At 40.0% G+C, this 23,765-nt stretch overlaps 1 protein-coding gene across 4 annotated transcripts in view; it reads right to left on the bottom strand.

Moving 5' to 3' along the window:
• Positions 1–958: 958 nt before the first annotated feature.
• LOC148370499 (6-phosphofructo-2-kinase/fructose-2,6-bisphosphatase-like) overlaps positions 959–23,765 on the bottom strand; it is a 43,613-nt gene continuing 20,806 nt past the window's right edge. For 2 of the 4 annotated variants that reach the window (XM_088333026.1, XM_088333024.1), the window contains exons 8-14: positions 20,268–20,475; positions 18,475–18,621; positions 16,045–16,149; positions 12,166–12,295; positions 11,657–11,719; positions 10,519–10,583; positions 959–7,411 (exon numbers count right to left, since the gene is read on the bottom strand). In XM_088333026.1, coding sequence (XP_088189152.1) covers positions 7,352–7,411; positions 10,519–10,583; positions 11,657–11,719; positions 12,166–12,295; positions 16,045–16,149; positions 18,475–18,621; positions 20,268–20,475 — 778 coding nt within the window. In that variant the 3' untranslated portion in view covers positions 959–7,351. Of the gene's footprint in view, positions 7,412–10,518; positions 10,584–11,656; positions 11,720–12,165; positions 12,296–16,044; positions 16,179–18,474; positions 18,622–20,267; positions 20,476–23,765 lie in introns of all 4 variants that reach the window. The other 2 variants (XM_088333028.1, XM_088333027.1) reach the window with 2 other exon arrangements.

Genomic DNA, 23,765 nt, shown 5'->3' with positions numbered 1-23,765 from the left:
CTATCATCACGGTTTTTTATCTGCGTTCCACTCCTTAAATTCTATCAGAAAATCCGGTACTCTTTTAAAAAGTGTAAAAGTAGGATACTTTTACACTTTTTAAAAGAGTACGGGACTTTTGTTTAGCCCTATTATCCAAGTCCAACAATCAGTATAGTGATATTTCCTGTACTTTCTACTACCAGACCCTTCTTCATCTTTTCCCTTCTCATTTTATTGTTACATGTTATAATATTGTTGGTGTCAGAAAATTCCATGTCACGTCTCATACATGGGTGGTTAGTTGGATTCCTTAACCACTTTGATTGTTGAGGCACCATTTCATGTGGTGCATCTTGGGCAACTACAGCATAGTGGCACCCTTCCAATATCCGGATATTTTTCGCCATCCCGATAAAAAATGTATATACCGTTTTTCGTAAGTCGAATAGATCTTAAGTAGGGGAGCGTCTGTACAAACAAATACATGAATTCAAATTTCAATCTATTGAATCTGACCATCGAATAATTAAAAATGAAGATAGGCACGGGGAGAACATGCAAACTCCACACAGTAAGGTCCAATCAAGACCTCAGAACTGTGCCGCACATGCGCTAAACACTGCTCTGCCGTACTGCCCTATGACGATACCCATAACCGTCAAATTCCCAAATATTGGTGCTGACAATCGGTCAACCTCTACCAAAAATGCTAAAAGTTTTGGTACTTTGGTACCAGTGACTTATCAAAATTACTCGCAATAATGTTTACGTATTGGCATTGCACTGGAAAAGTAGTAATAATTATAATACACACAAAAAATTAACATATTTATCTGGGAAACTGGAAAGACCTTACTTGTTAACATCACATTAAGAGTCACAATAATAGACCAATTGAGGAGTATATTAAAGCATGACCAATATTATCATTGTGCATGAATATAAACCAATACAATAACGTCTTCATTTTCATTTTTATTATCATTCTTTTTTTTTAATTAAAAGTACTCATATTCACAAGTTATTCTTTTAAAAATGCATTTTATTTTCCCATGCCTTGATTATGTTAGTAGCACTGAAGAGCTGCCTTCAAGGCACAGATTTATTTCCATGTAAAGGTAAAATCCAATATTTGAACAAGTAAACACACATATGACCAGGAAAGGGGCGAAAATGCACAAAAAGGCTTCATCCAAAATGTTGCACTAAATCCCCTTTTTGAGTCTTGTTAAAGGATGAAGTGCCTTGAAAAAGTATTTGCCTCCTTCCTGACTCCTCTTTTTTAAAATATTTAACACTTACAAAGGTTTCAGATCATGAAACCAATTTTAATATCACTCAGACATAACACGGAAATACAAAATGCGTTTTTTTCCCCCCATTCATTAAGTCACAAAACCATAGAAACCTATCTGTCCCGATGTGGAAAAGTATTTGCCTCCTGATTTCTATTAGAGAGTTGGGCCGACTTTGTCATCAATAACAGAAATCAAACGTTTACGATAATTGTTAATGAGTCTTTCACAACACTGTGGAGGAATTTTGTCCCAATATAGTTTCAAATACAGTGCATTCGGAAAGTATTCACAGCACTTCACTTTTTCCACATTTTGTATTAATTTAATCTCTTAACTCAAAATTCTACACAAAATACTCCATTATGACAATGTGAAAAAGTTATTATTATTTTTTTTTTTACTTTTTTGGAATTTATTAAAAATAGAAAACTAAGAAATCACATTTACATAAGTATTCACAGCCTTTGCCATGAAGCTCAAAATTGAGCTCAGGTGTATCTTTTTTCCACTGATCATCCTTGAGATCTTTCTACAGCTTAATTGGAGTCCACCTGCAGTAAATTCAGTTGATTGGGCATGATTTGGAAAGGCACACACCTGTCTATATGAGGTCCCACAGTTGAGTGTGCATGTCAGAGCACAAACACCAGGGCTGAAGTCAAAAGAACTGTCTGTAGACCTGCGAGACAGGATTGTCTTGAGGCACAAATCTGGGGAAGGATACAGAAAAATGTCTGCTGCTTTGAAGGTCCCAATGAGCACAGTGGCCTCCATTATTCGTAAATGGAAGACATTTGGAACCACCAGGACTCTTCCTAGGGCTGGCCGGCCTTCTAAACTGAGCGATCGGGGAAGAAGGGCCTTAGTCAGGGAGGTGACCAAGAACCCGATGGTCACTCTGTCAAAGCTCCAGCGTTCCACTGTGGAGAGAGGAGAGCCGTCCAGAAGGACAACCATCTCTGCAGCAATCCACCAATCAGGCCTGTATGGTAGAGTGGCCAGACGAAAGCCACTCCTTAGTAAAAGGAACATGGAAGCCCGTCTGGAATGTGCCAAAAAGCACCTGAATGACTCTCTGACCATGAGAAACAAAATTCTCTGGTCTGATGAGACAAAGATTGAACTCTTTGGAGGAAACCAGGCACCGCGCATCACCAGGCCAATACCATCCCTACAGTGAAGCATGGTGGTGGCAGCATCATGCTGTGGGGATGTTTTTCAGCAGCAGGAACTGGCAGACTAGTCAGGATAGAAGGAAAAATGAATGCAGCAATATATAGAGATAGCCTGGATGAAAACCTGCACTCATGACTTTAGGCTGAGGCGAAGGTTCATTTTTCAGCAGGACAACGACCCAAAGCACACAGCCAAGATCTCAAAAGATTGGCTTCTGAACCACTCCGTGAATGTCCTGGAGTGGCCCAGCCAGAGTCTAGACTTGAATCCGATCAAACATCTCTGGAGAGATCTGAAAATGGCTGTGCACAAACATCTCCTATTCAACCTGATTGAACTTGAGACTTATTGCAAAGAAGAACGGGCAAAACTGCCTAAAGATAGGTGTGCTAAACTTGTGGGATCATATTCAAAAAGACTTGAGGCTGTATTTGCTGCCAAAGGTGGATCAACAAAGTATTAAGCAAAGGCTGTGAATACTTATGTAAATGTGATTTCTTATTTTTCTATTTTTAATAAATTCAAAAAAAGTAAAAAAAAAAAACTTTTTCACATTGTCATAATGGAGTATTTTGTGTAGAATTTTGAGATAAGAGATTAAATTAATACAATTTGGAATGAGGCTGTGACATAACAAAATGTAGAAAAAGTGAAGCGCTGTGAATACTTTCCGGATGCACTGTATGACATATTTGAGGGTTTTCTAGAATCTACTGCCTGTTTAAGGTAACATCAGAGCATCTCAATTGGACTTAAATCCAGACTTTTACATGGCCACTCCAAAACCTTCATTTTAGTTTTTGAGCCATTTAGAGGTGGAGTAGCTAGTGTGTTCCAGATCTTTGTCCTGTTGCATGAACGAATAGCGCTACAGTATGAGGGCACTTAGATGGCCAGACGTTCTTTTTTAGGATCTTCAGGTAAACACGAGAATTCATTACTCTGTAAAGTACAGCAGGTTGTCCTGTTCCTGAGGCAGCAAAGCAGCCCCTGACCACCACACTGCCACCATCATGCTTTACTGTTTGCATCACGTTCATTTTGTCAAATGCTGTGATATTTTTACACCAGATGTAACGGATTGTACACCTTACAGTCACAGTTTTGACTCATCAGTTCACAGAATGTTTCTCCAAAAGTCTTGAGGATAATCAAGATGCATTTTGGCAAATGTAAGACGCCTCCTAGTGTTCTTTTGTGACAGCAGTGGTTTTCACCTGGGATTTCTCCCATGGATGCCATTTTTGGCCAGTGTCTTTCTTATAGTGGAGTCATAAACACTGACCGTGACTAAATCCGACAAAGCTTTACAGTTCCTTGGATGTTTTTTAAGTAATTTTAGTTGGTGATTCCAGCTTTCTCCATTTGTGGATAATGAATCAGACAGTGGTTCACAGGAGCCCTACAGCCTTGGAAATGGCTTTGTGATCTTTTAGATTTCAGTCACTTTTCTCCAAAATCTTTCAAGAATTTCTTTGGATCATGGCATGTCAATGGTGATCTTGAGATTTTGAAGCTCAATAATTGATTCAATTTCAGTGATTTCTTGATTCGACGCAGGTGGTGGTAATCATTTTTGGGTGTGTCCATTGGAATTAAACACAGCTTTCCTAAAACTGTGGTTAGTCACTGTTGCTTTGTGATTTCACATGGGTTTAGATAAGTTTTGATTTTTATGTGCCTTGATAAATGGAATAATCATTTGGAAACTACATTTTGTATTTCCTTGGGTAGTCTCTTTGATGATCTAAAACCTTTGTAAGTAGAAAATATGCAAAAAACACAGAAATCAGAAGGGGCAAATATTTTTTCACAGAACTGTACACACTTGGCACAGTGCATAGACATTTCAAAAGATTTTGGTGCTCGTGTCAGGCACGTGATGGCTGCTGTTTCTAAGCTCTTAGAATTGCACTCTTTGGCCTACCTCATTTGCTGTGGAGGACCAGACTCAAATAGGAATAGAACGAGTTTAGCAACAAGCTACTATGCTTTTCAAAAAAAGTGAAATATGTAGAGCTGGCAGATGCAGACAACTTCATTTCCCGCAGCACCCTCGTCAACCATTTTGGTTAGCATTGTGTTCACGATCAATGTTGGTGACACATATGACAAAAAAACCCCTCAGAAAATGCTATAGGTGAAAATCAGACAGTGAAATGAAATGAGTTATTGCAGTACATTACCTATTGATTAGTCACATACTCCCTGAGTATCAATAAAGTGCGTCATTGTATAAATCAATGGAGATAATATTTAACGTTGCATTAGTACAATTTGTGAAAATATGAATTTTCAAACAAATTTATAGCATCAATGACAAGTGTAAATGGGTGTCTTGTTCATGAAGTCCTGTCTTTACCGGCAAAAATACAATTAGTACAAGCTGAAGCGTTTCCTTCTTACATTATGCATTAAAATCAGTTTTGAGAAATAGAGGAAAAAAGAAGCTTCATTTTTTTTTAACTTCAATTACTTAGTTACTGATGGAGTGGAAAGAAATTAAATTTTACCATTATCAGCGTTTGTAGATTTTTTTATGGAACAATTCAAGCATTGTTTAAGGACTTTCAAAGCCAATATTCAATTTTTTTCAGTCCATTGAAAAAGGAAATCTATTGCCATTAAAAAGAACGGGAGCCTAAATCTTATTTTTGAACCCTGACTCTATCCCCAACCTAATTTTGGAACACGAAAATAGTTTTAAAACCCCAAGTAAGAGCCCAAACCCTAGCCCTATCACTGTTTTGAACCGTAACATATTTTGGAATCTTTCAGTTTAGACCCCTGGATATGGATTTCAAACTCTAGTAGTTTCTAAACCTACACCTAACCCTCACCCCATTGCCAATTCAGACCCTAAATTCAGTTTAACACCCTAATAGGGAACCTAAACCTTAGTTTCTAACTCTAGCCCCAATCCTTTTTTGGAAACATAAAATAAGTTTTAAACCCTCATTTGAACCCCTAACCTAAGAAACATGGCAATAATTACAAGCATTAACTAGCACTTCATCTAAAATTCAAGCACCTTTCAAACCTTAAAAATCTAACATTAAAATTCAAGCGTTTTCAAGGATTTCAAGTACCTGTATGGACCCTGCATTATATCTTTAACCTTTCAAGACCGGAGCTTAATGTGTGATGTGTATTTTTAAGTTTTCCCCCCAAAACCAAACTAACATATAAAATTCACTTTTATTTTAAAGTCGAGAATCGCATAGAAATTGTGATGCAGGTCTGAATAATCGCATTTAGTTTTTTTCCAAAAACGTCAGCCCTAGTTTGGTAAGTATGTTTTTTTATGGTAGAGTTATCTGAATAATGAGTACCGTATTTTCCGCATTATAGGGCGCACCGGGTTATAGGGCGCACCCCCAAAAAATGTTTTTTGGTCCTATATCTTCCATAGATAAGGCGCACCGGATTATAAGGCGCTACAATGGGAAACGTCGACAAAACAGTCAGATGATTCAGTCAAACTGATTACCCCCTTAACATTCCCAAAGCTTGCAAAGAAGCAAATACGTGTCGTAGACACGTGCGGATGCGGTGTCCGTACGATGTCACTCAAATGCATCATTTCAAATATCATTCGGAAGGTTAAAGTCTTGGGATTCAAGAAATGCCAACCATTCCTTAGTTTCTATTTTCTTTTTCGCTCGCAACTTTACTGTGCATATGACAATAAACACTTGGAATTGAGTTTAATTCACTCAACTCATTACAGCAACATCAAGATCGTTCTAAAACAAGATACCGGGAAAATATAAAGCCGCATAGCTCACCTAAGTTCTCACGTTCAATAATGATACGCAACCATGGTCTTCTTACAACCGTGAGTGTAGTAAATCCAGAAGAATAAAATATTTACAAATACAGACTAATGAAACATGTTTCTTTATGGCATAGTTTACCAAGCTTGCTATTCAGTCATCTTTTTCGGCCAATTGCAGGGTTTGTTTTGGCCCTCTAGCCTATCCGAGGCTCCGAATAACTTCAGCCAATAGCGATCGATTTAACTGATGATTGACACATCTTTTTCGGCCAATTGCAGGGTTTATTTTGGCCCTTTAGCCTATCCGAGGCTCCGAATAACTTCAGCCAATAGCGATCGATTTAACTGATGATTGACACATCTTTTTCGGCCAATTGCAGGGTTTGTTTCGGCCCTCTAGCCTATCCGAGGCTCCGAATAACTTTAGCCAATAGCGATCGATTCAAATAATGATTGACACATTGGTTAGCCAATGAAACGCCGGTATATAAATCCCCGCATACACCGCGGACTACTCCACGTTTGGGGGAAAATCGAGTCGGCGGCTGTTGCGTAAGTTGCGAGACCTTGCGATTTAATATTGAGCCATATATAAGGTATTATACGGCGCATGGTCAGCTTTTGAAAAAAATTAAGACTTTTAGGCGCGCCTTATAGTGCGGAAAATACGGTAATAGCTTTACATCGTTACTGACATCCTAGTTAAGGTATGGGCGGCATCAGCTCCGGAGGTAGAGCGCATCTTGGGATCAAAAGATTGCAGGTTCCATTTAAGGTAGGCACATACGTGTAACGTTATTATAGTGTGTTCTCTATTTTATTTCAATTTTAAATTGCTTTTTCTGATGATATGGGTGACATGTAAATTTACCCCCAAAATGATACTTATAGAGTAGTGTGCCATTTATACACATACTCAAATATGCATACTTTGGCTTACAGTCCGGAAAATACGGTGCAAAGGCAGCAATTTCAGAAAAAAGTCTATACAAATCAACGTATGCATGTATTTTTGTAAACTACCTGCTGCAAATAAAGTTTTTCTGATAAAAATTCATGAACTATAACAATCCATTCAAAGGTTGAATGAGCACCTTTGTTGCCATTTTTCCTTAGTTTAAATGTGTTCTGGGACGGTCTCCAGTGCCTCTTCTGCTTCTCGGTCCACTTCCACATTCTGACAGAAAAGACCAGGTTGTGGTGTCAGATTCAAGATTGTACAAGACAGATGCTCAATACCATTATTCCCCCTACTCTTCTCCCTAAATTTTACGTCGGCCTCTTGCAAAGCCCGTTCGTGATGACAGTGAGAAAGCCCGGATACTCAGCAAAGTGTCGTGTTAGGTGGAAAAGTGAAGTACACAAAGCCCTTTTCTCAAAGTCAGGTTGGAAGCACCCTACCTTCTCCCTAGCCATGCACCCACAGGTTTACTGATCAGCTGGAACAATTGTGAGAGGATGAACCAACTACATGCTTAAGTTGTGTTATAGAATATAAATTCCTACAGAGGTGCTACGAGACGTAGAAAAACACACAGCCACAGGAAAGGTGGTTGCAGCAAAGACGAGAAGGAATAAGGCAGCGTGAAGCACAGTATTCGTCTGGTAGCATACGTCTTGTGCAAGTTAAACTCTACTTTATTTTTTTTTTTTGCTTAAAGGACAGTGTGTGTTATTTAGCGCAGGAGTCTTCAATATGGTGCCCTTTAAGGACAGCTGAGGTTCCCGGGGACCTGTTCCGTCATCTGTGCTTGGTGAAAGCTTGTTTCTAGTAAAAATACTTTTTGGGGTTGACTAATTTTATTCAACCCTACTTCCAACAATTAACCATGTAATAAAATAGTAACAGCATGGTAATATTAAATAAGTTGTAATTTTGCATATCAAACAGGGTCCGCTTTGCGCTAATAAGTAAGAAAAAGTAGCTTGATGCTTGAAAAAGGTTTGAAACCCCTGATTCAGCGCCTCCATGTGGTAAAAACAACTTTGTTTATTTAAAAAAAACCCAATATTGGTATTAATACTGTAATAGGCAAAATTGCATGAACTATTATATAAACACGCATTTTTCTCGTAGGTCGAAAAATTAGCATTTATTTTATATAGGATGGGGCAAGTGATGGTGATGTATGGGGTGGGTGGAAAGTTGTTGGAAGCATTGAAGAGTTTTTATATAAACAGCAGAGCATGTGTGAGAGTAGGGAGTGAGACAAGTGAGTGGTTCCCTGTGTTGACTGGTGTGAGACAGGGGTGTGTGATGTCACCATGGCTGTTTAATGTGTACATGGATGGTGTGATGAGAGAGGTGAATGCAAGAGAATTTGGCAGAAGTGTAGAGATGATGGACAAAAGTGGAACAGTGTGGCAGGTAAGTCAGTTGTTGTTTGCAGATGACACAGCACTTGTGGCTGATTCTGAGGAAACATTGAGAAGGTTGGTAACGGAGTTTGGAAGAGTATGTGATAGGCGTAAGTTATGTGTCAATGTTGGGAAGAGTAAGGTGATGAAGTGTTCACGTGATGGAGTGGGCATGACGTTAGAAATCAGGTTGCATGAACAGGTGCTGGAAGAAGTTGAGTTGTGATGTGGCTGCAGTTGGTGGAATGGAGTGCGAGGTATTGCACAAAGTCAATCAAGGAATCAAGGTTTTGGGTGCTCTGAGGAAAGTGATAAACAACAAAAGTATGAGTATGGATGTTAAGAGGGGATTGTATGAGAGTGTGATTGTGCCGACTGTGTTGTATGGTGCAGAGACTTGGAGCCTGAACGCAGATTTAAGAAGGAAATTGAATATTTTTGAGATGAAGTGTTTGAGGACTGTGTTAGGAGTGACAAGATTGGATGGATTGAGAAATGAAATTGTGAAAGACAGAACTGGCGTAGTCGTGGAACTGAGCAAGCGTGTTGATAAGAAAACTCTGTTGGTTTGGACAAATGAAGAGGATGGATGAGGAGCGAATGTTGAAGAGGATCTACGGAGTAGAAGTCAATGGAAGGAGACCAAGAGGAAGGCCGCGATTGACGTGGATGAATGGTGTTATGAGTGCACTGCAGGAAAGAGGTCTAAATATAATGGAAGCTAGAGCTCTTGTTAGTGATAGAAAGGAGTGGAGAGGTGTTGTGAAAGGATAGTGGGAATGTGGACGCGTTCTTAAGGATGGGGGGGGGCACCCGTATGATGCGGCAGGGGTAAACCAGTGAAAGCTGTCGGGCCCTGCTGTTGAACAATAGAGTTTGTTGTGTCACCCTGACCCGAGTGACATGGCCGCTTTCTGGTGTCCCGTTTCATCTGGAGGGACGAAAACATGACCAACTTGGGTGCCGAGGTGCCTAACTTGTTTGGGTGTTTGGGCTATTGGGTTGGCCATGGTACAAAAAATTTTGTGTGTGTTTTTTTTTTTGCTTTTTTTTTCCCTTTTATTTTCTTTGTTATTGTATGTGTTGTCTTGCTGTCGGTCAACCCTCTTGAGGGATATGACCAAGGTAGATAGATAGATAGTATTGACAGTGGCACTACAGTATTGTTTTGCAATGCGTGCGTCGATACGCTATCAATTAAAATATCTATAAACGAGTCTGAAAGTATATCAGTCGCACTTTCTATGAAAAAATGACAACCAAATTATTAAAAAGATGTAACTGACTTACGTCATCACTTGAGGGCATGCTACAAGTTGTTTGAGAGGCTATCTTGCTCGCGTGCTGGAAAGCTGACAACAATGGCCAGGTACATTTGAGGAAAGCATGGTGCCGTTTGCCCACCTGGAGTCTCTGTAGTGCCGGATTTGGGCACAACAGGGGCAGTGCCGCCCCCTCGCTTGCACTGGACAACACCATGCCAACTAGACCACTAGGAGGCACTAAATATTGCATACTATCCCTTTAATATATTAATAGATTCTCATTTTATTCTTTTAATTGATTACTAATACTTATCAATGCTCAAATATTTTGTTTTTGTCCATAAGAACAGGAATTTATTTGAATTTCTGAAATAACAACTTATGGTGTTATGATGTTATTACCAGGTTGATTATTAGGGGTAGGTTTAAATAGACTCAGTAAACCAATAAAAAAATTGATTTTACTAGAAAATCACAATGAGCCAGCACCAGTCAGCTATTTTCAGAACAGGTCCTCAGGCACCACAACTGTCCATAGAGGGCACCCTGCTGCACCACGTTGGAGACCCCTGGTTTAGATCCATTTTGAGTGCAGCCAGGGCACACTTTGAGTTATAGAAAGACTATGCCTTATTAAATTATACAATGTGTTTGCCCTTACCTCCGGCTTATCACGATGCGTATTCACGGCTTCGATGTTCAGAAAGACCGACTCAACTTTACAACCTGCGCAGTAGCCGAAGTAAAAGAAAAAAAAAAAACAGGATTGAAAGCAGCAACGCTAAACAGGACATCACAATCACAGATTATATAGAAGATGAGATACACTAGCTGTAGCAGCCAGCAAACTATACGAAGCTACTATATTGGTCGGGTCAATGTCCTTGATAAGACAATATATGGACATTGAAAATTAAGTAGGGTCTCAACTAATGATTATTTTTATTATCGATCATTCGGTCGATTAATCAATGAATTGGACCTCTCAATGTATTTTTAATTTTCTCCCATTTATTCATATAGTTTTGGACAGATAGAAAAATAGTGCACAAGACAAAAGAATATTCTATAATAGTAAACAATAAAAATCAATGTCAATTAAATTGACAATATTGAAGATATAAAAAATACATACAAATGTATGCTATACATCTGCAAAAAATGTAGGATGCTCTTTTCACCTCATTCTAATGATCATATTATATTTGGACTTAACAAGCAAAACAAAAAAGAACGAGCAATACAAAATCTCGTCAACAAATATGTTTTGGGGGTAAAAACAAAACATTCCCAAAACGAAAATGATACAGAATATGCCTCAAAATCTGCCCCTTGTATAAGCATGTAATTATTCTTATTTTTCTTTTTACTATATTTGATTTACTTATTTTCAGTTTTTTTCTCTGTATTCCTGCAGCACTTTGTGTCCCCTTGGAAATTGTTAACTTTGTTTCATTATGAACAGTCAAACACTACGAAGCCCTCTATCCGACCAAAGTGGCACGACCATTCTTAACGTCACGACGGAATTGTGTGCACTCTTATTTGCACTGATTCAACATACTAAGTGGCTCATAAATCCCGTGATCCAACAAATCAATGATCGAGTTAGTTGCCAACGCTTTTCATAACAGATTTTATCGATTAGTTGTCGAAATCCTAAATTTGGCGCGACGAACTTAGGCTTGCAGTGGGAATGCTTCTAAAGGGGCGTGTCGTATATAGTCATCTCTATATGTCTGTGCTCATAATCCTTTTTGGGGCCATTTCCTACAGATCAATAACAAGGAATGACTGACCGTAAGCAACTGGAGTGAGTTTGAGGGCTGTGTGAAGAGGACACTTGAGGTAGGGCAGCTCCTCTGACAGGCATACGTAATATGAATTATTCATTGAACACTCAAAAGAATGACGACATACAGTAATCCCTCGTTACGTGGCGATTGATTAGTTTTTGCTATGCATGGCAGCTCTTTTTTCCTTTCTTTACCTAGGGATCGTACACATTTTCTTATTGGCCAAATTCAAGCAGTTTTTTAGGACTTTTAAAGAAAAGTTTCCAATGTCTTCAGTACCATTAAAAGAAGAAATCCTGTGTAAATCACACATTTTGCAGATCCACAAATATACCTGCAGTTTACAAATGAGATTTTTGATATTGCGTGTGCATTCATCAAGAACAAATGGTTTTAAAATCTAGAGTAAATTGCGAATATATTTGTGGATCTGAGCACGATAAAAATAGCAGGGGGTTCTGGTCGCCATTAACGAGGTAGCCGAGGGATTACAGTTTATTGCGCGCTCTCACCCGAACTTTTGTCTAAAAAGTACGCCAGCAAGCATCTCATAACAGCCTGATGGCAGATGACCAGCACATTCTCCTGCCTCTCCAGCTCCATGATGACGGGCTCCAGACGCTGGACCAGGTCCTCGTAAGACTGGTGGACAGAAGGCTAGTTAGTAGTTTGCCCATGTGACTTGCGGCTCATCAGACATTGTTTGCAAATAGTAATGGTTTAATAGCGGTTTAATACAGCTACGTCGCGCATCAGTTTTGGCTGGTTCACTACTTTGCGAATGTTGAATTGAAATTTATTTATTGTCACTAACATCAACATATCGAGCCTTGTGTTCTGAGCCGACATCACACAGCAAATGCTATCACAGGGGCAAGTTAGGGAGAAACTTTCTGTGTGCGCGACTGTAACAGGCTGATGGATGCTGTCAGTCACATAGCTGGTGTGGGCAGGCGCACAAGTCAATGGGTCCACCCAAAAAAAACTGAAGCACGGCTACAGCTAACATTTCAGCAGCTCGTTACTTTAAAAATAAAATGTCATCAATTGAATCTGAAGAAAGTCAGAAGAACGCAAAGAAATAATGATCAACAGCTGGTGCTTCATGGATTATTATCAGGTCTGGGAAGTGACTGAGGCGGCGTCAGGAGTGAAGGCAATATCGAGGCTGCAGGTCCAGCCTACTTCTACGGCTAGGCTAACAACTCTCTTATGCCATCCCTGCAAATCCTGTATCTCACAAACGCCAGATCCATTACCCATGAACGGATGACCTGGAGCTACAACTTGTGGGAAACTGCTACATTAAGGGCTGTTGTATTTTAATCATCATGAAGACCTGGCTCAACTTTGAGGTTACCCGATGCAAGCATGCAAGCTCGCCAGCTGCTCCAAATCGCTTTTTGACACTTAAAAGGGAAGCCCTCCACTTTCATTTTACTATTGTTTAACAATTCATCTGTAATTCTGTGTTTTAATTTTTAGATATTTAATTGTTAGTTTGTTAGTATTTGCTTAAACTTAGTTTTTTTGGTTTAGAATCAAACTTGTTTGGGCAAAAGGGACCGCTCATCTTGCAGTTATTGAATAAACCAGCAGAGAACGCCAGAAGTCCACCACAAGAATTACTTTTATCAGTCTAATTTATTTCTCCGTCTGTCAAAATTTAAGTCACTCTGAAGGGCAAACACCCAATACATATATTCTATTTTACCTTTAAGTTATCAATGTTGCAGTTCATTAATTTTGATTAGAATGGCAGCACGGCGGCGCAGTGGTTAGCTCGTGTGCGGCACAGTTCTAAGGTCTTGGGAACCTCCTGTGGGTTCAAATCCAGCTGCCGGACTTACTGTGCGGAGTTTCATTCAGGTGGATTGGCCGGTCCAAATTGTCCCTAGGTGTGAATAAGTGAGGGATTGTCTGTCCCTGTGTGCCCTGCGATTGGCTGGCAACCACTTCAGGGTGTCCCTTGCCCACTGCCCGATGATTGCTGGGATGGGCTCCAGCACCCCCGCGACCCTACTGAGGATAAGCGGTGCAGCTAATGAGATGAGATATTTGATCAGAAGTAAAATGTAGTAAAACACAAACCGATGCACGTGTTTTGGGAGGCAGAGCTTTCCCCGTGCGCTCGTCTTGTGGCAGGTTTGGTTTAGTAGGTTTGTAGTAGTCTAAGGGACATACGTCAAGATTTGGACACCAATGGGGCTGGTCTTTAAGCTAAGTGCGAATTAGAGCCTAAATAATTCAGCCCGGCCTGACCCGAGTCGCGGGTATAGAAACCTGAACCCGCTCAAACCCGCCGGATTAACCTAATTTGATAAACGAGCCAGAATTAAACCCGAAGCTTTAATTACCCGCCAAAGTAAACATGAAGCCTGACTCTGGCTGTGTGTACTTTAGGCTGTGATGTGCCGAGGAAAAAAAAAAAAAAAAAAAGTGCAATAGAGAAGCCCGACTTAATGATTGGCATTTTATGCTGAAATTCAGGCCAGGTTCGGGTCGGATTTGGGCCTGGCCCAAGCTCTTACCTCTATAAATGACCCAAATTGACATTGTTGTAATCATGGAGCATCAGTCTTCATTTTTCCATCCATCCATTAACTGCACCGCTTATCCTCAGGGTCGCGGGCGTGCTGGAGCCCATCCCAGCTATCTTCGAGCAGTGGGCAGGGGACACCCTGACCCGGTTGCCAGCCAGTCACAGGGCACACAGGGACAAAGAATTCGCTCGCTCATTCACACCTAGAAACAATTTGGAACGGCCACTTAACCTGACATGCATGTTTTTTTGGGAATGTGGGAGGAAACCGGAGTGCCCGGAGGAAACCCACCCAAGCAAGGGGAAAACATGCCAACTCCACACAGGAGCTTTGATCTCATGACCTCAGAACTGTACCACACACGCGCTAACCACTACGCCACCGTGCTGCCCAGTCCTCATTTAATTATGATTCATTCATACATAACCACAGATTTTTTAAAATCACATTAAAAAAATACAGTGATTTGACTTTATTGACATTCACAGATGGTCTGTGGTTTTGGTGATGAGATCTGTGTACGTCAGCGCAGTTGTCCTGAACTGTACATCAGGGGGCGCAGTCATTCCACCAACTCCAGAGGCATAGGTTCCACTGTACTTGGCTGGGATGGGATGGGCAAGGAAAAACAAAAAGAGAAAAAGGTTTGGACGTTTCTTTTGGACGTCAATTCTGAAGCGTTGGCCGATGGTACGTAATCCAGAAAAACAAGTTCGACTTCTTTCCGTCTATGATAGGGCAAGAAAAAGAAGAAAAAACAAGGGAAAATGGGGGGGAAAAATGGTGGGGAAAAAAACATAGTCCTGGTGTGTAGGTACTCTAATAATTCAAAAGGTAACAAAAAAAGAAAAGGGTCTCGTGGGACAAAGGGTGTGTACTTCGTGTTGCAGCCAAAACACAAAAAAAAAGAAAAATGGGGTGGTGGTTTCTGTGGCAGGGCATACCCTACACCAGGGGTGTCAAACTGCCGGCCGGATCAGGCCCGCTTAAGGGATTGAATCCGGCCCGCAAGACAACGCTGAGGGATGCGCAAGAGGAAAAACGACCTATAGGTTGAAATATGTCCACTTGATGTTGCCAAAGCCCGGTGCCTCTCACAAACGCTGTACTTTTATTTATTTCTTTCTTTCTCTTTCTCCCTTTTCTCTTACTCTCTATGTCTCTCTCTTTCACTCTCTCTGTCTCTTTTTCTCTTTCTTTGTTCCTCTTTGTCTCCTTCTCTCTCCATGTGTCTTCTTACGTTCTTTTGCCCTCTTCCTTTTTTCTCTCTTTTCTCTTTCTCTCTCGCTTGCTTGCTTTCCGCTTCTCTCTTTCGCTACTCCTTTTTCTCCTTCCCTCTTTGTTTTTCTCTTTGGATTTCTTTATTTCTCTTTCTTTCCCCCTCACTTTCTTTTTTTATCTCGTTTTTTTACACTCTTTCTCTTTATCTCTCTCTCTTTCTCCCTTTTTTGTCCCACCCTCTCTTTTTACCCTCCCTCTTTCTCATCTTTCTCTCTCTCTCTTTTTCTTTCTCTAGGGTACTAGTCCGGGCCGAGAGAGAATGTTTATTCCATCGTGTTTAACTTTTACTTTATTCATCAGTTTTTTCCCGAGGATACTTCCCTTATAAGTTGTGAATTCTGATTATGATATCATTTTCGTACGCCAAGCAATAAGTAGTTTTTGTGTGTTGTTATTAGTATGTTTTTAAATTTACTTTATGGTAAAATTGCAATAAATCACCATCATTTTGGTGCAAAAAAGAACTAATTGATATACAACGTAATCAAAGCCAATGAAATAAAGTTGAAATAAAGTACCTACGAAGTTAGACAGATGGACAGACGGACTGACAAATATTGCACCTACCTCGCCCTTCGGATAGCGGTACCGATACTTGTCCTGGTCTCGCAGTGCAAATTCTTCAGGGTAATGCTCCTGAATGTCCTCGTAGGACATCTCCTCACAAACACCCTAAAACACAAAAAAACAATGCTGTAAAACTTACCGGTAGCCAAATGATCCAAAGTCGCCCCTTTACTGCCATTTTACAGCAATTCCTAGGTCCTTTATAGAATACACTAGAATTGGCTTTATTGTCATTGTTTAATACAAAGTAAATATTGTTTACAACAAGATTAGACGTGGCACTCCATGTAACAGAAGACGTTAAAAAAAAGAGATATATAGAATATTATGATTGATAGGCAATATAACCAAGGTAGTGTTTGTAGACTGGCCCAAGTTGAGGATCTTAATTTCTCGAGAAGGGGTGGGCAAACTATGGCCGGCGCACCACATGTGGGCCATCATGTCACAAATACAAAATACGACAACAAAAATACAACAAAACAACAAAATTACTACAATACTAAATGTAAAATTTAGTGCTTGAAAACAGGAACCCAATATATCATTTTTTGCTTTAATTTTGAAAAGAAAAAAAAATACTACACAAATGTTACAAACATACTAGTACAGTAATACTATAATACAAAAATACTACTACAGTGATGCTAATGAAATAATGCAAAATACAAGTTCAGTAATACGACAAAAATACTAAAAAAACATTAGGGTTCGTACACTTTTATTTTATAGCGAAATTCAAGCTCTTCTTAAGGACTTTTAAACCCCAAATTTTCAAATTTCCTCAGTACCAATAAAAGAAAAATCCTGTGTGAATCATGTATTTTGCAGGGCCACAAATATATCTGCGGATTACATATGTGATTTTAAAACTTGCATGTGCAGTTATTAAGACATATGATTTTTCAATCTGCAAATCTGTTTTAGAGACAAATATCTCCCCATATATGTTAGGTAAAATGTAATATGTAGCTTACATTTTCAGTTGCAGGAGGTTCTTCCCATTACAATTTACCACTGGGAAACGCTACCTTAATTATCTGCATAGCCCATAATAAATGTCCATAATTGATTTGTAATCCTCGCACTTATACACATTTCAAGGTGCCCTATTTAGGTAAAGCATGGACCTGTTCTATTGGGCACATCTCATGGGAGGCAATGACGCTTCATAAGAAAAATACCATTCAAACTATTGCCAGCTGCCGTTAATCACAAGGGAAGAAGAAATGCAATTCAAAGCGAAGCCTCAAGAGAGCAGTGTGGGCGTCATCTTTAAGAAGACTTATTGAGAAACATTTACAAGCACTTCACCAAATATTCAAGCACTTTTTAATCCTTTTCAGAACAACATTTAAATTCAAACATTTTCAAGGATTTCATGCGCCCGTATGAAACCTGACTTGTGACATTGAACAAATTCTAAGTGTTCGGATGTGGATCCAGTAACAGGGATTAATCGATATGGGTATTTCAGGGCCGATACCGATTATTAATATTAAGAGGAGCCTGATAACCAATATTTAGAGCCAATATTCATTTGCCGTAAAAGCTTAAAAAATTGTGTAAGATATTTTTACTAATGCAAAAAGAAACACATATTATTTATTTAAATTTCAAATAAAACTCTAATAGCTCTCTGAAACCTTTTAGAGTAAATAAATTACAATTCCACAACCAAAAAGACTTCTCTTCCACTTTAAGCAAAAAAACAAGAGTGCAGGAAATAAAATTATCAGCAAATCGTATAAAAGGTACATAAAAACTGAAATAGCTTCCGATTTTTTTTTTTACAATAAACAAACAATTATGTTCATACAGCCAACATGACCTAAATTAACATGACACAAAAAATGCACCAAAATCTCAACAGAGGTGGCAAGTTGAAAAGTGCGGAAACTCCTGTTTTAGAGTCCGATTGACAAAATAATGTTTTGGTAAGAGCTAATCACTTCCACTCTATGTTTTCATATGTCTTCTATGTCTCTATATCTTCCACTCTCAATCACACACACCCAGACTTGATTGACAGACTACTGTTATGATAAGAGCTAATATATCAGTCTCCACCTGAGCCTACGTCTCTAAAACAAGTTAACTACACTTTTAACGCTTTTCAATCACGGACAAAGGCATGTTAGGACGAGTTAGCTGAGCTACCACTCTAACAGAATTGTTCTTGCTTCAGTGGCTCTGCCCCCGGTTGCCTATCCAATCTGAAGGCGCAGGGTGGGTAGCGAGGATAGAGGAGGAGGGGAGGAGTAGGAGCAAAGGAAGCATCAGACTTAATAATCAGCTCGTTGAATAAATAAAACTGCAGATACCAATAGTCAACAAATTCCCAAATATCAGTGCTGATTATCAACTCGCCTGATCATTGGTCGGCTTCTATTCAGTCATGAACTAAGAAAGCCCTTGAGCTCAACTCACAGCATCAATCTCGTTGAGTGCCTTCCACTGTTCGTATGGGACCCCCAAGGCTTCAGCCGTCTGGATGGTCCGCTTCATGTGGCTGGTCCACACTTTCAGGTCCTTGATGCTCTGCTTGCGCATGTATAATCCCAAAGCGCTTGCAAACTGGGGATAATGCGCAAGGGAGTGTTAAAGGTATTCACGAACAGAATTATTTTTTTCAATTGGGTACAAAGGTAGTGTTCTGCCCCAAAATTGACCAACGGCTAAGCCCTGCCCTCAAACGCGATGAGCCAATCACAGTACGCCTAGCCAACCCAATAGAGATGGACTTTATCAGCTGCCACCTCCATTGAAATGCATTGCAGTTAGTCCATTTTCTGTTCATTTATTTGTATTTTTTCTTACATTTTAAATGTTTAAATGTTCAAACGGTGTGCATAGGGTACATGCAAATCTGATTCGAGGTGTCCTGAGAGGCTTGGCGATGGGGTGTAGTTTTTAAAGTATACCCAGCCACATCTAAATTGAGCCAAGTTGGATAACACACCAGCACAGCACCAACTCAACATAGATAAAGTTAATAAGGATGTCTACATCTGTTTTAAGCTAAGTCAATTTAGTATTTGAGGCAATATATTCACTTTACTGGAGAGGAATATAAAGTTATCCATAACGTTAACATCTGTAAATTAACAATGCTGATCCCCTATTCTGTCTTTTAAGATGACAGTGAGATAAGGGTTATCACTTTTACATTATGACCTGTATAATTTTGCCTGAAGCTAAAAAAGTTTCATCAACCTTTTCAGCAATCATTTAAATAACCCTCAAATGCATAATTTGGGCCCTATTGGTGACTTAGAGATGATATGTAATCTTCCTGGACCCAAAAAGTATCAAAAGCAAAATGTTTCCTACAGTGCCACTTGCCATAGCGCTCTTCACAGAATGTTAGATGTTTTTCTGAGTTAGTAAAGGGGGCGACAGCTAATGGCGTGAACAAACACCGTCTGATCACAATTATAAGGCGATCATAACAAAGGATTGTCCCTGGCAGATATGTCTAGAGTTGGGGTCGGCAACGAGCAACACAGTAGCCGCATGGGATCTTTAGCGCTAAAGAGTGGCTACCTGGCGCTTTTTTCTGTGAGCGGGGAGTACACTTTTGTCAGGCCTGAATGCACTTTTGTTCCGTTATTTCCACCTTAAATGAATTGCACAATTCGACAATCCGAAAAGCATTGTTGTGGCTGTGATCCATTATCACTGACTACTGCTGAGAGCATGGGCTGGAATAGCGCATCTGTTTTTCGTCCGGCTGCTGAAATGAGCCATTGTGGTCCCGTCTAAATGGAACTCTGCTGTTTTCTTTAATACAGTTATTTCCAGTCGACTAATAATGAGAGCGGGGGGCCCAGAGAGCAATTTTCTGTCATGTGTGGCCACTTTTTTCCACCAATCTTTCCGCCTAAAATTAAGGGCACCCGTAAAGCTGCAACCCATTATCCCCTATTCCATATTGCTGCGAGCGGGGACTAGCAGTTGGCACTTTTGTTGGGAGGCGTGACAGTCTGGCCCGCCTTAAATGAACTCCACTTGTTCGGCCGTGATCAATTATTACTGATCTGAAATGCATGGTTGTAGCCCCGGATACATTATTACTGGTCAAATAGTGTTGAGAGCATGGGGTGGCAGAGAGCATGGCTTTTGTGCAAGAACCATGTACTATTTCCATGAAATGTGTATGTTAAAGAATTTGCAATTACCTTTAACATAAAGACCCAAAGCTACCACCCTTCCAATCTCACCTTGGAGCCCCGGGCCGACAATCCTGAGTCCCCTCCAATGCGGCCAACCAGGTTGAGCTCGCTCTCGCCATGGCGGCAGAGGTAGATTGAGCGCGGCGTGACGTGGATGTTCATGAGGTAGTAAACGATTCGACTCTGGATGTGGTCCTGTACACGGTTCACCAGGTATCTGCTGCCTACGTTGAAGATCTTGATGTAGGACAAATTCCTGTGAAGATTCATAACTTAACAGTTGGCAAATTAGAAAGTGCCTATATAGTAATACCTTTCTTTTGTGGGTTGTTCCAAAAAAAGTCCCGCGATAGTCAAAACCTACCCAATAAGAGACGTTTTTTATATATTCATTAGATATCATTAACAAATGATTTATAGGACTTTAACAAATATCGACAAAACAACACTGAATTGCAGTCTTTATTGTTATATTACATTGGTATAACAAAATTGGAGGGCTTCCACTTTCATTGTAAGAAAGCGATGTAGCATGATTAAAATACAAATAAATTTAGCAATTTCCCACAAGTTGTAGCTCCAGGTCATCCCTTTCATGGTTAATGGTTAGCTTTTGTGGGAGTTGCTACATAGACTAGCTGCAGTAGGCTGGACCTGCAACACTGCTCTTGCTTTCTCTCCTGAAGCCGCTTCAGTCGCTTCCCTGGTGAACAGCATTTCTTTGCTTTTCTGACTTTCCAGAGAGCCCAATTTAATTGAAAAATTCTTTTTAATGTAACAACCTGCTAAAATACTAGCTGTAGCCGTGGTTTGCAGTTCGTCTTGGGGAGGACACATTGACTTGCGCGCCTGTCCACCCCAGCTGTTCGACTGACAGCATACCCCAGCCTATCAGAGTCACGCACATAGTCACTCCCACCCAACACACACGAACAAACCCCTCCCCATTTTGCCCCCATGATAGCATTAACAGTGTTCTGCGTGCAGCAGAAAACAGTGGATGATACGTTGATATCAATGACAATAAGACAATCCAATTCAATTTAAAATCCACAAATTATCGAAACCCTGAAAAGTAAACTGCGATAGTGCAAGGGATTACTGTTCATCCGTTGTTGTCCATGTAGTGCATACCTGCCAACTTTTGAAAGTGAAAAAGCCTAGTAACTACGGTCAGGTCCAGGACGATGCCGGGGTGGGGTGGGGGGATATTGCGAATCGAAAGAAAGCTCAATAATGTATTTAATATAACAGTCATAGAAAACCCTCATAGTTTTCTTTTCTTTTCAATATTTGATACAATAAGAAACAAAACATTTAATTTCATATATATATTTATTTAAATCTTTGTGCCCAGGCATACACTACCTCGTGTTAGCGAGTCCACTGCAGCGGGGAATCGGAGAGGAGGTTAGCTCCGGGTAGCTCCACGTTAGCGTCCGGGATGCTAGACGTGAGCCACGTTTCCGTAAAACACAGCAAACTGCACTTCCTGTGCGCTTTGTTTTTATTTGGTATAGAGTTCACATTTACGATGATTACGGACGGTACAGAAGACTTATAATGCCGCTAGCTGCTTAGCCTTAGCTCCGGCACTGCATCTACGATAGGACCCCCTCATCACGCCGGCGCGAGAATTGTTCAGGGCAAGGAGTTGATTCTGGCAGCGCCAATAGACTTTTGTTTGAAATTGTACTTTGTCTCCATATTGCGGTGGAATGTTTTTACGATTTTATTTCATTTATTTTCTAAGGGGAAACCCGTAGTATTTTGTGATCCAACCGTAACACCGTAGTGGGTTCAAGAAAACCGTACTCATTACGGCAAAACCGTGGTACTTGGCAGGTATGGTAGTGTATGGTCATGTTTTTTTTTTCAAGGGAAAAAACAAATCAGAAATAAAGCTAATTTTGTCTAAAGTAAGGGCGAGCCAAACAAACCTGGCTTTCACTCAAGGCCAAGTCAACACATGATGCAACTGCTTATTATCATTTTGCTCACAAAAAGAAGGAGACGGAGGACGCTGTCAAAAAGGAGCTCTGCCAAGTTTGTACAAACAAGAAGTTTGTGTGTCCCTCTCAGTTTTTTCCAGCCGCTATCCACACTTTGGATAGTGTTTACATTCTAACACAACAGAGCTTATTCTCTATTATTCAGCAGTTTTGTTTGTAAAAACGTTCTTTGGGTGTGACATCTCATCTCATCAGCCGTACCGCTTATCCTCATTAGGGTCGCGGGGGGGCTGGAGCCCATCCCAGCCATCTCCGGGCAGTGGGCAGGGGACACCCTGAACTGGTTGCCAGCCAATCGCAGGGCACACAGGGACAGACAACTCATTCGCTCATTCACACCTAGGGACAATTTGGACCGGCCAATTCACCTGAACTGCATGTTTTTGGAACGTGGGAGGAAACCGGAGTGCCCGGAGGAAACCCACGCAAGCACGGGGAGAACATACAAACTCCGCACAGGATGTCTGGAGCTGGATTTGAACCCACGACAGGTTCCCATGACATGAACTGTGCCGCACAAGCGCTTCAGTTTGTTAATTACCAACGAATTGCAGCAAAAGAAAGTTGTACGCATATTAACTCAAAGGTGGCCAATACTTTTGCAACACCTACGTTTCAGTTTTTATTTGTTAGCACAATATAAAATGTTGAATAAATTTGGTTTCTTCTTACAATCATGTCTCACATGTTGTTAACTCTTAGAAGATATTTTGATTTTTTTAATTTGCAAGGCACTGTAGAATAGTTTTTTTGTGTTATTTAAATTTTCAATCTCTCAACAGTTTTATATATTTTGTATCACTTTGCTCTGTTTTTTAACTATGCACCTAAAAGTCCTTATTGCTTTGAGAATTTAGTAAATGCAAAACTTAAAATTAGCATCTACTGATATCCTCATCAGTTATTTACCACTTTATATTGTACCTTAGTTAGCAAGTTAGTGCAAAATCAGTGTTTATTGTTATTTGTTAACAATTTTCAGCTTTCAGCCAAGCGTTTCACATTTTTGTTTTCAGAAGCAAATTTTCATTATGATGCATCTTTTATTTTTTCCATAGAGGCCAAATGATCATGTACTCTACTGTCCTCATATGGTTATTCGATTTCACTTTGTATTGTTTACTGCTTACTGTTATTTTATTGTATTGTTTACCGTTTCTTTTTTTCACTTCAAGTTTAGGATAAATCTGTAGCTGGTGAGGTGCAATACATATTACAAGGTCCTATAACACAACTACCCGTCTGTTCTATACAACTGACCGTAATACTGCTCAGAAAACTTCAAATTCTTTGTGATACAACTTTTTTTAAATTACGTAGTTACTTTCCCGGGTAACTGGTTACTTTTACTATGGAGTAATTCAGTTACTTACTTTTTGAAAGAAGTAGTAATTATAATTAATTACTTTTTGAAAGTAATGTGCTTAACACAGCTCCCAACGACAGGTGTTGTGACATATCGGTTGGGTTTAGCAAGGGGGCTGGGAATCCGCTCCTCTGTATCAATCTCCCAGAAATACTCAAGAATGTGAGT

This window comes from Urocampus carinirostris, chromosome 3 (genome assembly GCF_059441175.1).
Source record: "Urocampus carinirostris isolate Australia breed hairy pipefish chromosome 3, RoL_Ucar_1.0, whole genome shotgun sequence".
NCBI classification, from domain to species: domain Eukaryota; kingdom Metazoa; phylum Chordata; class Actinopteri; order Syngnathiformes; family Syngnathidae; genus Urocampus; species Urocampus carinirostris.
The sequence above is the reverse complement of the archived record's forward strand: the minus strand, read 5'-3'. Positions and strand labels throughout refer to the sequence as shown.